The sequence below is a fragment of the Phalangium opilio genome, unplaced genomic scaffold, assembly GCF_054372755.1.
Source record: "Phalangium opilio isolate 3A_F unplaced genomic scaffold, DU_Popi_V2 ptg000048l_1, whole genome shotgun sequence".
In the NCBI taxonomy this organism is placed as follows: Eukaryota; Metazoa; Arthropoda; class Arachnida; order Opiliones; family Phalangiidae; genus Phalangium; species Phalangium opilio.
Genome location: NW_028324170.1, coordinates 3,634,753 through 3,649,627, shown reverse-complemented (window position 1 = coordinate 3,649,627; position 14,875 = coordinate 3,634,753). Strand labels below are relative to the sequence as shown.

At 36.0% G+C, this 14,875-nt stretch overlaps 3 protein-coding genes across 3 annotated transcripts; 1 reads left to right on the top strand and 2 right to left on the bottom strand.

Annotated features, from left to right (window-relative positions):
- Positions 1–24: 24 nt before the first annotated feature.
- On the bottom strand, positions 25–6,904 carry LOC149673760 (lymphoid-specific helicase-like). The gene is made up of 8 exons (XM_089839477.1): positions 6,841–6,904; positions 6,145–6,709; positions 5,947–6,072; positions 5,416–5,829; positions 3,044–3,257; positions 1,952–2,188; positions 1,721–1,868; positions 25–1,096 (listed from the first exon to the last, which is right to left on the bottom strand). The coding sequence occupies exons 2-8, from the start codon at positions 6,705–6,707 to the stop codon at positions 924–926; spliced, it is 1,875 nt and encodes a 624-aa protein (XP_089695603.1). The 5' UTR covers positions 6,708–6,709; positions 6,841–6,904; the 3' UTR covers positions 25–923.
- A 977-nt stretch (positions 6,905–7,881) lies between these two features.
- On the bottom strand, positions 7,882–11,059 carry LOC149673758 (adenosine 5'-monophosphoramidase HINT3-like). Its single transcript, XM_089839491.1, has 5 exons — positions 10,646–11,059; positions 10,130–10,247; positions 9,982–10,048; positions 9,789–9,915; positions 7,882–9,709 (listed from the first exon to the last, which is right to left on the bottom strand). The coding sequence occupies exons 1-5, from the start codon at positions 10,763–10,765 to the stop codon at positions 9,674–9,676; spliced, it is 468 nt and encodes a 155-aa protein (XP_089695617.1). The 5' UTR covers positions 10,766–11,059; the 3' UTR covers positions 7,882–9,673.
- LOC149673759 (putative dimethyladenosine transferase) lies at positions 8,027–8,993 on the top strand. Its single transcript, XM_089839489.1, has one exon. It carries the CDS (start codon positions 8,027–8,029, stop codon positions 8,945–8,947), a length of 921 nt encoding a protein of 306 aa, XP_089695615.1. The 3' UTR covers positions 8,948–8,993.
- Positions 11,060–14,875: the final 3,816 nt, after the last annotated feature.

The following is a 14,875-nucleotide window of genomic DNA, read 5'->3' as shown; positions in this document are numbered from 1 at the left end:
TTGGGATATAATAATGGACGCATATTGAACAAATAACCCTTTATTTATCACTTTTAAAGGTTTAATAATAATCACATTTTGCGGACGGAAACTCTCAGGTACACAAATTAATGCGCGTAACAAAATTCTTTGGTTAAACAAAAAGTCATGCTGACAAGAACCGAAGAAATTCTCATTCTCAGTATCCAATGCCGAGATATAAATTGTACATTGGGGTATAATAATGGACGCATATTGAACAAATAACCCTTTATTTATCACTTTTAAAGGTTTAATAATAATCACGCTTTGGCTTTGCGGACGGAAACTCTCAGGTACACATATTAATGCGCGTAACCAAATTCTTCGGTTATTCTTTGGTTAAACAAGTCAAAAACAATAACCAAATTCTTTGGTTAAACAAGTCAAAAACAATAACCAAATTCTTTGGTTAAACAAGTCAAAAACAATAACCAAATTCTTTGGTTAAACAAGTCAAAAACAATAACCAAATTCTTTGGTTAAACAAGTCAAAAACAATAACCAAATTCTTTGGTTAAACAAGTCAAAAACAATAACCAAATTCTTTGGTTAAACAAGTCAAAAACAATAACCAAATTCTTTGGTTAAACAAGTCAAAAACAATAACCAAATTCTTTGGTTAAACAAGTCAAAAACAATAACCAAATTCTTTGGTTAAACAAGTCAAAAACAATAACCAAATTCTTTGGTTAAACAAGTCAAAAACAATAACCAAATTCTTTGGTTAAACAAGTCAAAAACAATATTCAAATTCTTTGGTTATTCTTTGGTTAAACAAGTCAAAAACAATAATTAATATTCGCGACGGTAAAATAATAGTAACTTTAAACCAAAGGTGGAATGAAATATACTTTGTACAAAACAGGTAAGAAAAAAAAAAGAAATTATGTATTTAGAACTACTCAACAGTTACGGTCTCCGCTGAAAGATCTGTCCATTAATATTTCCAATTGTTCTTCCGTGAAGATTTGTTCTTGCTCTGGCAATTCCGACTGTCGCTTAGGCATAGATTTAAGCAGTTCTCCTAAATATTCGACTATTTGATCATTTGTAATTTTTTTGCCTCTGAGACGCCCTGCGAAACAAATACGAATACTAAATGTAGGATTATATTTTGAAGAGAAAGGAATTTAATTGAACTGGACACGCGAGTAGTAGAGTGTGTAATTAAGTACACAGTAGCAGAAGGGGATAATAGAAGAAGGATGCCACTCTGTATTATCTTAATACATTAGTTATGTAACGTCATTCTTCCCAGGCTCATGCACCTTTTTATTTGCTTTCCCGCTCATCAAACTACAAATGGGCATCGCACCGTAAGGTGAATTCTATAATTGTTTGGCACTAAATCCCCAGCAATTCTCCCACAAACCTTGATTGTCTTGACGTGGGAAAAAAATGCACAAGCGCATGCGTCTTGCCAAATATTTAAGCGCTAATAGAGTAATGATGAGGGAACTATTTATCGTGTATGTGATTCGGTTTAGTAACCTTGCTCTAAATGTTCCGATGTTGGGAAGAGTGACGTTACACTTACTACGCTTTGTGGTACACTTCTCTCGAAGAGAAGTATTATATACTTCTGACAGTAGCTATCTGAGTCGCCTTAATTTGTAACAAGAAACGTCGCGTCCAATACAATACACGGAGGAGTATACGACGTTGTACTTTGCGAAGTAAACGTAACGAAACTAATTACTTTTCATCCTATTCACGTTCTCGTGGTTTGGTTTGTCATTGGCACGAATCAGAATCCTCTCGTCTATCGAGTTGCTTGTCACGATACGATAAACTATGACGGGTTTAGTTTGCCCAAAGCAGTGACAACGATCTTGGCGCTGCGGAGTCTTTTCGTGACAATAATTGAAAGGAAATAAGTTTTATAATTAAATGATGGCAGGCGCGGGTTGGTTTAAACGAATACACTTACCCAATCGGAATCAATAATGATCTCAGTGTCTGCACTGGATAAATTAATATCGAATTCACCAGCACGCGTACTTATAAGAAACACGAACTTCTCGGGATCGTTTTCAAATTGGCTGATGTTCTCGGCGCGATCCTTCAAAGACATTATCCCGTCCAAGCGACAAAATTTGTACTCACGCATAACGCAATAGTCGTGCAAAATATCAAGTAATGTCGTCATTTGAGAGAATATCAAAACCTGCCAGTTAAATGATACAAAGTTCATGAAGTTATCCAAGTTCCAACAAAATTTGGACTCTTAACACGAGTGGTGCGCGAGTACTCGACTCGATTTCGATAACAACATATTGAGATACCCGTAAAAGATGCGAGTAGCTTTTTAACTTCTTAAATACTCGACCATGATGATGAGCTCATTAGCATTTTTATTTTGAGAATAACCCGTTTAATGTTTAATTAATTAATCAATCACTAACGATCTTTTGAACTACTAAGATCTATATCTTTATAAATCAAAGTCCTGACTGACTGATAATCAACGCCCAGCCCAAACCGCTTGCCCTAGAAGGCTGAAAATTTGCAGGAACGTTACTCATAAGTATTAGGCGCGTTCCAAGAAAGGTTTTTCCAATCCGCCGCCATCTTAATAAATGGCGCCCAGAAATGTAAAAAATCTTCTCTATGCAACAAAGTCCGCGCGTTTCAACCGATTTCGCGAAACACTGGTTTCCTTTAACCTATAGACTCGCTTTTGGGTTCGATTTGTTGCCATCTTTTTAAATGGCGGTCGAAAACTTAAAAAAAAAACCTTCTTTATGGAATAATGTCCGCGTGAAAAGTAATAAAAATGTCCCGACGGGCTGACGGGCAACGCCGAGTGCCTTCGCTCCTTTATAACATTTTGATGGAAGTTCTAATTACACGCGAGCGACGGCGCGGGTAACAGCTAGTATTAGATAATTGAATAGCTTCGTTATAGATACTTGATACTCTATATGAATTTAGTTTTGATACTCGGACTAACGGCTCGAAACCGAAAAAAAAAAAAAAAAAAAAAAACGGGACTCGCGCACCACTGGTCACTCGAACTTACTTTGTGGCCTCTCTTCTTCAATTCTTTAAGTAAACAATCCACAACCCTTAATTTGCCACTGCGGTTTACGATGTTTTCACTTAAAAGGTATTGCTCATCAACAGTTAAGGGGTATTCGATTAGAAACGGATGCGTAACTATCTTTTTTAAACGCATCATGAGGCTGCCTATATTCAGATTGATTGGACCTGACACCACTTCCCTGTTTTCATTTCTACGTTACAATAGATGAAATGCTGCTATTAGTAAGATGTAGAGAGCTGCATTTCAGTTTAAAACGTTATCATTCAGGGACGTCGAGAGAGTTTGTGGGCCCCGGGAAATTGACTAAATTGACCGCTCTCTATACTCGTCCCGGGCCCTTGGAAGGTGCGGGGCCCCGGGGAAACTGACCGAATTGCCCCACCCTCTCAACGGCCCGGCATTCCCATACCATTTTTGTTTATCAATTCCACCCATGGCCGACTTCCAGCGAAAAGGGTTCTAGCGAACTGAAAACCGAGCATCGAGACTAACAATGATGCGACCGTGCCGATTTTCGAAGCCCCGCTGGGGTAAAAGATGGAAGGGTTCTAGCTAACTGAAAGCCGTGCATCGAGACTAACAATGATGCGACCGTGCCGATTTTCGAAGCCCCGCTGGGGTAAAAGATGGAAGGGTTCTAGCTAACTGAAAGCCGAGCATCGAGACTAACAATGAAGCGACCGTGCCGATTTTCGAAGCCCCGCTGGGGTAAAAGTTGGAAGGGTTCTGGCTAACTGAAAGCCGTGCAATATGGTTGTAGCGAACTAAAGATAAACAATAGAAATCCTTTTAAATTTATTTCCTCTCGAATTTTTGCTTTCCCCTGAAGGAAATTCTCTATTGTGTATCTTCAGTTCGCTAGAACCACATTACACGGCTTTCAGTTAGCTAGAACCCTTCCATTTTTTATCCCAGCGGAGATTCGAAAATCGGCACCGTCGCTACTCCATTGTTAGACTCGATGCTCGGTTTTCAGTTCACTAGAACTCTTTTCGATGGAAGTCGGCCTTTAATCAATCTCCCCATCCGTTGTTTCCAAATCCCATCCATTCCCGATTAAGAACCGTTATTGCATTTCCAACCGTTACCGTTCGAAAGAATATAACCCTTGAACGTCTTGGTTTGGATGCCCAAAATAGGCCTTTACATAAAATCCGTATGTTGCCGGGGGAAAAAGCAGAGACGAAGGCTATTCTTCCCTCCCGCGAAAAGAAAATGTTGCCGGGGGAAAAAGCAGAGATGAAGGGCGTTCGTACCCTCCCGCGAAATAATTTATAGAAAGGCCTATTACCACCACTGCGATACCGGTTCTTCATCGGGAATTTTAGTAAAAAATAAGGGGGCTGAACAAGTGTAGAAAAATCAGACTGGACTTATCAGGGTCTCTCTCGCTCGCCCGTCGCCAAGTAGCGCCGCGTGAGTTACTTCCCAAAATATTTATTCCGAGAATTTCGCGCGAAAACTTACAATGGACTGATTGACAGCTATAATAGCCGTGAATCTCGTGTGCTTAAGTAAAAGGAGGATGAGCTAGAAGACGGTACTGTTAGCTTAGCCAGATAGTAACTATACTACAACAAACTAAGTGAGATGAACAGCGGTAGTGGCACCTAATGTTATATTGCCATATATAGTCTTATACAGTCAAAGGCAGAGAGCCGCCATTACTCTGTGGCAAAACCCTTTTTAAAGTCTTCTTGGAATTGAGTGCCACGTGCGTTTGTGACGTACAATTAAGAGCACGCGCGCGGAGAGAAAAAGAAAGTTTGCCTCAATTTCTACGTCATCCGTCATCCGCTAGCTTGTACCCCTAGGCCTACCCGCGCGAAATTTATCATAAGCCTAACAATGTTTTGTATTGTTCGTTATTGTAACATTCGTTAACTTCATATACATTTCGAACGTTCAAAAAATTACGAAACCTTGATTTCGAAATCGATTGTTTGTTTTCGTTAAGCTTATCGAAAAGATGAGCTCGATCGAAAAGATTCAAAAACCAAAGATAAAGATGACCGAGGCAGGTGATGGAGGGACAAGGTCAATTGGGGTCAAATTAGGCTTATCAATTTTTATTATTTAAAAGTAATGGAATATTGGACTGAATGAGTTTTTCGTTCGCCTTCCGAAAAAAATTTGAAAAGATGAAAAGGAGCGTAATGGTAACATTTCTCGCAAACAACGAACCAAGTTCGAAATGTTACAAAATTAGAATTGGTGATCGAAAAGTTTGTTCGAAAAGTTCGACGAGAAACAAGTTAGAGAATTGCCTACTTAAATTCCACCAAGTATCGGCCTATAATTGGAGACTTGGAGTTGTTTGTGCCTTAAAAAGTTTAAAAAAATCATACCTTTTATCATTTTCTATCGTTTCTATGAACATCCTTTCAAATTTTTTCTCTACATGAAAATCGTCAATTGTGCAGAATGTTTTATAATCGACCTCTGAATGACACGGTCTTTCAATTTCAAGTTCCTGAAGATTGACATCGATTCCTAAGAGCTTTTTAATACTATTGTCCAGAGTGAGTTGGTAATGCTTTTCTTGCAAAGCGCTCATTCGAGCGTGGACGATTAATTCTCTCTTGGGTGCAGGTAAATTTATGTTCGTGTCGGCTTTAGTTCGCCGGAGCAAAAATTGCGTGAGAAGTTGTTGCAGAGTGGTGATTGAAATCATTAAGCGATGTTCGCGTTCTCGCCGGGCAAGTATCGCTCCATCTCCTAGCTGAACGGTGGCGGCAGCCGCGTCCAACAGAGATTCAAATCTATTTCAATGAAATTTTTTAAACGTTAACGAAGAACTATCGAAAGTTTTCGGATATTTTTAAACATTGTCCGTCATTTATAACGGGCAAAATTCCCCACCAATTTGTAGAACTTACACGTGAAGATCGTCAAAAGTATTTGACAATAGTAATTCTAAAATTGACACCAAGTCAAAAACATTGTTTGGAAGAGGCGTTCCACTAAAGAGAAGTCTAGTCTCAGACTTGTACGTTTTAAGCGCTCTAAACATTTTAAACAACACCCAGTTAGAACCTGAAAAATGACGATACGAAAGGGACAAGTAATAATATTACTCGATGAATACGCGGTCTGGATCATTCAAAGTACATGGTCCTTCACAAACAATAATAAGCATCCATGGAGCCCGACTCAGTAAACGTTTATCATTTATAACGCAGTTATAATGTGTTATGACGACGTGACTCTCCCGAATTTCTCTCATTTCGTATCTTGAATCTCTTTTACGGCCATGAAACAAAATTGTTCTAACACTAGGAGCGAACCTTTTAAATTCGCACAACCATTTACTGTGGGCGGATAATGGGGCAACGACCAAAAAGGGTCCATTTGTATTTCTTTCTACTAAACGCAAAATTAAGGCAATTGCTTGAATGGTTTTTCCCAAACCCATTTCGTCAGCAAGAATGCCACTCATCCCCATATCGTAAAGGGTTAGAAGCCATTCGTATCCTTCTATTTGATACTCTGTCATGTTTCCTTGGAAACTTTCCGGTTGTTTCCCAGAGTTGGTTTCTAATTTTTTCAGGGCGATTCTTTTACATAGAATTCGAGAATATATTTTACTCCGCTCCAAAATCGTTTGCAAATAATTAAACCAAGTTTGTGGTTGCTCCATTTCTATTTCAAAGAGATAGTGGCAAAATAATATAAGTAATTATTCAGTAATTAATGATTCTAGTTTATCGGGTTCTTTTTTTTTTAATTGAAAATAAGCCGATAACGGTAATCAGCGCCCATAAATAACGTACCTTTCGCCTCTAATTCTCATCCCGAGCTAGTGCTGATGATGATTGAGCAACACGGACCGTTGCCTACGTTAATCAAGGCCTGTGCACGGTAGTCTCGAAGGGGGGGACTTATAAGAAACGAGACTTCTTATTTTCTGCCTATTTTTACCGCGAGACGGCTTTCATAGCTGGACCAAAACGCGCGCGGATATGAGTATTTAAAATTCCATGCGCGAGAAAATGAACATTTCAAATTATTTAGGTTCAGCTAATAGCGCCTCAGGTGAGAGAATTTGGCAACTTAAATTTCCAAAATAAAAATAAAAATCGGCGCCGCGCACAGGCCTTGATTAACGTAGGCAACGCACAGACATACGTGACCACGTGACGCGTAACCAAGCGTCGCTCCACGCGTTCAATGCCTACGAGGCTACGAGAAAATTCCCGCCAAAATGCCCGATGCGCCGTCCGCGACTCCCATTGGCTAGATTGGAAATGGAAAAAAAACCTTCCACTCGGTCTCGATCACGCCCTTCCCGTCACCCGTGGCAGACGACTGACGTCATTTTCGCAAGCGCCAGTGTTGCCAATGTGTGGGAAATTTCCCACATCGTGGGAAATTTTGGTAAGGTTTTAGGCTCTGTGGGGAAAAGGTAATTTTTTTCCAAAATTGGTTAAATGTGGGAGTTTTCGAGTTTAAGTGTTAATAGTGCAGAATATGTAGTTAAAATTATTGAATTTTCGAAAAATTTGCTCGGTTAAATAGTTGCAAGCGATATTTCGAAATAAATTCGGTGACTTTAAATTTGGCGCTGGAAAAAAGTAGCATATTTTGAGAATTTTAAAGCTTTATAGCGTTTTGGCGCATTTGTACATATTGTCAAAGCCATGCGCAGTGATATTCCATATTAAACCTAGTAGGAAAAAATAGTACAGATAAATATGACTGTAACGTTTCCACCATATTTTAGCTGGGGGCGGGGCTAAAAAGGGGGTGTGGGAAATGTGGGAAATTTTTCAAATGGAAGTGGGAAAATCCACTTTCAAACATTGGCAACACTGGCAAGCGCGTTGCTCGGAGTCGGAACTCGGAAAGCCTTGGACTCTTGGCGTTTGCAGTTTTCATAACATTAAGCAAAGTTACGAGAGTACTAACGTTAAATAATTTAATTATTAATACAGTCGATAATTAAATCAACTGTTTAAAATGCCGAAAGTTAAAAACGAGAAAAAGTCGCGAGTTCACGACAAAATGCAAACTCAAGGCATCATGTTTAACACGGAACTGGGACAGCATATTCTTAAAAATCCACTCATCGTAAATGCTATGGTAGAAAAATCAGCATTGAGACCTACGGACGTCGTTTTAGAAGTCGGTCCAGGTACGGGAAACATGACAATTAAACTACTAGACAAAGCTAAGAAAGTTGTAGCCTGTGAAGTTGATACTAGGTTAGTTTCGGAACTTCAAAAGAGAGTTCAAGGTACCCCGTATCAATCTAAACTTCAAATTATCGTTGGAGACGTTCTAAAGACTGATCTACCCTTTTTCGACGTTTGCGTTGCCAATTTACCCTATCAAATTTCATCTCCATTTGTTTTCAAACTATTATTACATCGTCCATTCTTCCGTTGCGCCATCCTGATGTTCCAGAGAGAATTTGCCCAACGTTTAGTAGCCAAACCTGGCGATAAGTTATATTGCCGTTTATCCGTAAATACGCAACTATTAGCTAGGGTTGATCATATAATGAAAGTTGGCAAGAATAATTTTCGTCCTCCCCCAAAAGTTGAATCCAGCGTGATTAGACTAGAACCGCGTAATCCACCACCACCTATCAACTTTCAGGAATGGGATGGGTTGTTAAGAATCTGCTTTTTGCGCAAGAATAAGACGTTAAGCGCGTCATTCAAACAAACATCCGTTATTGAGACTTTAATTAAAAACTACTCTGTACAATGTTCAATGAAAAATGAAAAAATCCCCGATGATTTTAATATGAAAGAAAAGGTTGTTAAGATCTTGGAAGAATCGGAATTTGATAAGAAAAGGGCAAGATCTATGGATATTGATGACTTCTTGTCATTATTGTATCAATTTAATTCACAAGGCGTTCATTTTACTTAGTGAACACCTTGGAACTATTTTGTGAATAAATTATTAGTGTAATACACACGTAGATTTATACTTTTTTTTCCTATTACTGTTTGGCTTATGTTTCAGGCTGGCCGGCTGGTTGTTAAAGGGACTGCGAAGAAGGCATCGGCGGGTGGGTAAAAATTATTTGAAATACGTCACAGACATCACGTGATGCCAAGATACAAAGACTCCTCATGGAGTGGAACTAGTTAACATCTAGTCCTTGTTTTTCGCGAGATTGCAGCGCCAATTCCATGAAGTGGTGGTTTTCAAAATAAAACAGAACTAAGCTTCTTTGAACCACGCCTCTCTTTGGTCACGTGCCTCTGACGTATTTCAAATAATTTTTACCCACCCGCCGATGCCTTCTTTACAGTCCCTTTAATTAACAAACGAAATGAATCATTTTCAATCACAACCCTTAAATTTTTATTAATCACTTTTGAAAGTTGTTCGTATTGAGTTACAGGTACTTTCTTAGTTCAATTCAAACTTGAAACATTTTTTATAATTTGAAATTTCCTATTCAACGAAATATAGCTCTAAAAACCTTAAACAATATATATATATATAGATATAGATTTATAATATTAACAAACAAGATTTTAGAGCAAATATTGCTTCATAGTTGCATATTTGTGTTGGTTTATTTTTATTTTATTTTAATTGTCAAGACATGTTAAAGAAGAAATATTGCGGTGGTTTAGATTTGAATTACATTTTTTCCAATCGATCAATAACATATTCAGGCTGTAAAATTAAAAATAGGCGAGTTAAGGCTTAAGCAGCAGCTTAACATTAAGCCTTTGTCGCGTTAACCGAGGCTTACCGAAACAAACCACAAAGTTCCCGTTTTGAAGATGCCCTTTGACACAAACGACATTTGATCAACTGATGTGATCGCGTGCATGTGCAAATGCGCTATAGTGTTAAAAGGGGGCCAGTGGAAGCCCAGGCTTAAAGGGAAAAATAGATCAAATTAGGCTTAATTATTTATTAAGAAATCTTAAAAAATACCTTACATAGCATTAACTAAATCTCCCCCTTGGTCAATAATAAGCTGTTTACCAATTTCAACAATTTTTTTAACTGCCAAAGAAAATCATTATTGATTTAAACATTAATAATTAATTTATTTATTTATTTATTAACACTTTGATTATCTATTACCAACTGGTACGTGTTCCTTTTGCAAGGTTTTCACGTTCAATAGATGCACTTTGGGAACAATCAAATAGTGATGTTCAGTAGCTGGTTTAATGTCTCGGAAAGCCGCGTACTCTTCATCCTATATTGTCCCCAAAAAAGTAGACGGAAAATGAGCTTTAGGAAGGACCCCCAAAAATTTGGCCCACCCTTTAGATCTAGTCGTCTAGCGAAAGATATTGATCTAGGTCCTTCAACGTTGGTTGTCGTTAACCGCGCAACTTCAGACATTATACAGTCAGAAGTTCATAAATTTGATGTTAATTTTTTAAATGGCCCCAAAAATTACGAATTATTTATTCAAAATAAGGGGGTTTAGTAGCTCGAAAATATGAAATACAGAACTTTAACTTTCTAACGAATTTACTTCAAATTACAGGCTTTAGATAAACAATTTTTGACGCACTAGGGAAATTTTACGAATTACGTCAACGAAACCTAATTTTCGCCTAATTATCGTAATTTTAATTAACTTCTTACCTCGTAGAGTAATTCGGTGCTCTCTTGGTGACTAGCAATTTTACAGAAAGTGCAATTTTCATCGACAGTGCCTTGTAGTCTAGCGACGGGAGGGGATGCGGGTTCAGTTGGCGTTTCCATGGTGATTTTTTTCTGAAGGAAGATTAGTTTTTGGAGAAATTAGAGGCTCAAGAGCGGCTAAAGGATGGAAACGGGTTAAGGGATTAGCTAAGGGATCTTAGAGGAAGGGAAGCGGTTGGAAAAACCCTGAAATTTTCTTTAAAGACCCGTTTTGAAAGCTTTATCTAAAAGGTCAAGTTTGTTTTAATTTGAAACGCGATTCATGTCTACAATCCAGACGTTGGTCCGCTATTGACCAGGATGCCTTTCGACCGAGAGATCCTACGGGAATATTTTTACTTAAGCCTAAAGATTTGGTCTAACGTTCTTAGCGACACCTGACGATTTATTTTTAAAACTGTTAAGCCTAATTCAATATATGAAAATTCATTAACGACATTAGTTTCATTTGTATTTTAGATTAACTAATGAAATTAATACTTAAATACGTTGTTAATTTTTAACTTTTTAGTAATTTTTATAGATGGCAGTACAATATCGAATTTGTTTTTACGAAACTTGATTTAAAAGTTTGGCAATATAATATTTTACAGTTTGGGCCACATTCTATAGGGAAAAGTGACATGTTTTTTATCTAGTTCTACTGTTCCTCCTTTTGTGGTTAGAACAGAAGTAAACCATTATAAGTTACAAAATTAAGCCTAATATTTAAATCCCCTTAAAGGAAGCTAGAGGAAATATATTTAAATATATTTAATTATATGCGGATGGCGTCATTTTAGCCTCTCTCGAAGTTCAGTTGACAAAATGTTTTAAAACCTTGAATTTTTACCGACACCAGCATTAAATTCTTAATTTTTTCCTTATTGTTTCGCGAATTTTTTAATAAAATTTTTTTTTATATAATTTGATTTTGAAACTGCCAAAAACCCCGCGCGTCACGTCACGTCACGCCTTTGGTTATGACTATTGACTCTTTAATAGATACACTTTTGCCGTGTAAGCATTCGACCGTGATGAATTCTATCATCAAGTTTAAAGTTGCTGCGTTTAAAAGTTTGGGTTTTAACGCGCATGCCCGACACCCTTGAAAATAAGGCCTCTATTTTGTCCCAAAGTTCATTATCTTGAGTCACGATTGAATTAGGCCCAAGTACTTATTATCGTTGGATAATTCTGAACAACAAAGGGTTTTCTCATTTTACAAACTGACTAGAGTTCACGTCACACTAGGGGTCAATTCAAGGCTAATTTTTGAGAACTATAGTAATAGTATTGTACCTTTTCGACGTAAAAAAGGGGTAGGCAACCCTTAGTGTCAGCACAATCAAGGGGGTTGATACATGACACAAAAAGACTACAGCGCCGGCGCCAAAAAGCGAGATGGAAGGCAAAGTTTTACCCACGTGTCTTTCCCTTTTAGTTACATCGAAATGGTCTATTTAGTTAAAGCATAAGTTTATAAGATGTGTTCCATAAGTATGACGCAACCTATACTATTCGTAATGCTAGAGACTTACAGCTCGAACTAGTTCTAGCAGACGACAAGCGAGAATTGATGACTACACTCGGTTAATTTTGCAGGACTTCCATCTAGTCCTATTTAGTCTGTACTAAGCCCCAATTTGACAGCGCCCAGTCACCAGGCGTCGCTTTACCTCGAATCTATGACCTACCTCACTCACTTCATCACAACCTCCAGTTTCTAACCAGTGACGAACTTATGGTGAACATATCTTATGAACTTATGGTTAAGGGCTTTAACTTAGTTCAAAATATACATTAATTATTGGTCTTTCAATGTAAATTTTTGCAAGACAGGCATGGTTCGAAACATGATCTCCACGTGGTTGATTGAAAATGTATCCAATATATTTTTTATCACAATTTTTTTTATTTATTTGATAAATTTTTGAACTAGACGCTGACGAGGCTATGAAATCAATCATCAGTAGCGTACAATAGTTTATATACTAACATTAGTCCTATCTCGATTTAAGAAAGTAAGTTTATAGCAACGTTTGCAAATCAGTTTACTTAAATATTCATATTAAATGAAAAAAAATTATTAAATTAACTAAATATTATCGATTTACCATAATTTTTAACATTGACTCTTAGAGGTCAAAATAAATCAAATCCCCCCTCCCCAATGTATACACTAATCACGTGACATTGCAATTGCAAAAAAAAAACTCGTGAAATTTTGTAATTCAAAAACCAAGGCTTAACGAGTTTTTTTTACTAGTGTTTACTAGAATTCGATTTTAAATATAATTAAAATGTAAATTGCCCTTATTTCGTTCGATATTTGTTTATCAGAAAAATCTTACATTTTTCCTGCTTTAACTAACTAATTAATTAAAATTTTGGATTGATTGATTGAGGAAATCTTTTGTGTTTAATTTAAATTGAAACTGGTTTTTCATTTGACTGTAATTGGATTATAATAATGATTTAACTCTCTTTATGATACTGCGTTTATGACGTAGGTAGATTTAAAATTTTGGGGTGCAATAAGATTCTGTGGTAAAATAATAATCAACATATTATGAAAAGCAAGGCAATGGACACTTTAACTTTAGGATCTGGTCAATTTTAAATACGAGATATAGCTCTCAAAGGAAACCTTAGCCGATCAAAATGGGAACCTCAATTTTTTTTTTTAATTTTGTTTATCCACTTTGTAATATTAGCAATTGTTAGACCTCTCGCTTTCAAGGCTATAAAATAAGTATTATAAGCATAAGTTTATATATATGTTCTCCATAAGTCTGACACTGGTAATGGAGTGACGTAGGTCATTGTTAATCCACAAGGCACGTTTATCTCACGGTGAAGACTATAGCGGGAAGTGACAGGCTTATTGCTATAGACGTATAACAGACCCCCTCGTCTCCACTTAAAATGGTATATCTTGAAAAACAATGGTTTTTAACAAAGATAAACTAAACTTAAAATCAAATTACGCGAAATTTATAGAAATTATAAAAATAGACGTAGAATTGTTCTACCATGGGTCTACTGGCGTTTTCTGACCTTAAAAACACAGACAAAATTATTTCATTGTGATTTTTGAAGTTGAAGTTAGGAAAACACGTGTTATGAAATAATTGGAATGTTTTCCCTTCAGTACTAGTTTAATACAAAAATTAGGGATAGTAGTTATTGTAGAATTTGAAACCTTTGAAGTAAAAAAATTTCCAATGCGAAAATTTTCCATTTCAATGTTTAATTTTACTATAATGTCCTTCAAAATTTCAAAATAATTAAAATCAAAATCCAAAATTAAAAAAAATTATTTTTCAATATTTTAATTAAGTGGTCTAATCGAATGTGTGAAATATTTTAATTAAGTGGTCTAATCGAATGTGTGAAATATTTTATTTTGGCGTTCTAGTCGTATATTTGAAATATTTCAATTCATTGATCTAATCGTATGTTAAAAATATTTTAATTATGTGACCTAATAGATTAAGTGGTCTAATCTAATGTTTAAATATTTTAAATCATTGGTATAATCGTATGGTTAAAATATTTTAAATCATTGGTCTAATCGTATGTTTGAAATATTTTAATTCATTGGTCTAATCGTATGTTTGAAATATTTTAATTCATTTGTCAAATAGTATGTTTGAAATATTTCAATTCGTTGGTCTAATAGTATGTTTGAAATATTTCAATTCATTGGTCTAATCCTATGTTTGAAATATTTCAATTCATTGGTCTAATAGTATGTTTGAAATATTTCAATAAATTGGTCTAATAGTATGTTTGAAATATTTCAATAAATTGGTCTAATAGTATGTTTGAAATATTTCAATAAATTGGTCTAATAGTATGTTTGAAATATTTCAATAAATTGGTCTAATAGTATGTTTGAAATATTTCAATAAATTGGTCTAATAGTATGTTTGAAATATTTCAATAAATTGGTCTAATAGTATGTTTGAAATATTTCAATAAATTGGTCTAATAGTATGTTTGAAATATTTCAATAAATTGGTCTAATAGTATGTTTGAAATATTTCAATAAATTGGTCTAATAGTATGTTTGAAATATTTCAATAAATTGGTCTAATAGTATGTTTGAAATATTTCAATAAATTGGTCTAATAGTATGTTTGAAATACTTCAATAAATTGGTGTAATAGTATGTTTGAAATATTT

What these genes read in the sequence shown, in the direction of transcription:
- LOC149673760 (XM_089839477.1), bottom strand. Translation starts at nt 6,707, where the DNA reads ATGGAGCAACCACAAACTTGGTTTAATTATTTGCAAACGATTTTGGAG. An exon ending in CCAGACCGCGTATTCATCGA is followed by an intron (nt 6,073 to 6,144) that starts GTAATATTATTA and finishes TAAAATGTTTAG; the next exon opens with AGCGCTTAAAACGTACAAGT. An exon ending in ACGATAGAAAATGATAAAAG is followed by an intron (nt 3,258 to 5,415) that starts GTATGATTTTTT and finishes ATTGTAACGTAG; the next exon opens with AAATGAAAACAGGGAAGTGG.
- LOC149673759 (XM_089839489.1), top strand. Translation starts at nt 8,027, where the DNA reads ATGCCGAAAGTTAAAAACGAGAAAAAGTCGCGAGTTCACGACAAAATG.
- LOC149673758 (XM_089839491.1), bottom strand. Translation starts at nt 10,765, where the DNA reads ATGGAAACGCCAACTGAACCCGCATCCCCTCCCGTCGCTAGACTACAA. An exon ending in GGAGATTTAGTTAATGCTAT is followed by an intron (nt 9,916 to 9,981) that starts GTAAGGTATTTT and finishes TTTCCCTTTAAG; the next exon opens with CCTGGGCTTCCACTGGCCCC. An exon ending in GAACTTTGTGGTTTGTTTCG is followed by an intron (nt 9,710 to 9,788) that starts GTAAGCCTCGGT and finishes TTAATTTTACAG; the next exon opens with CCTGAATATGTTATTGATCG.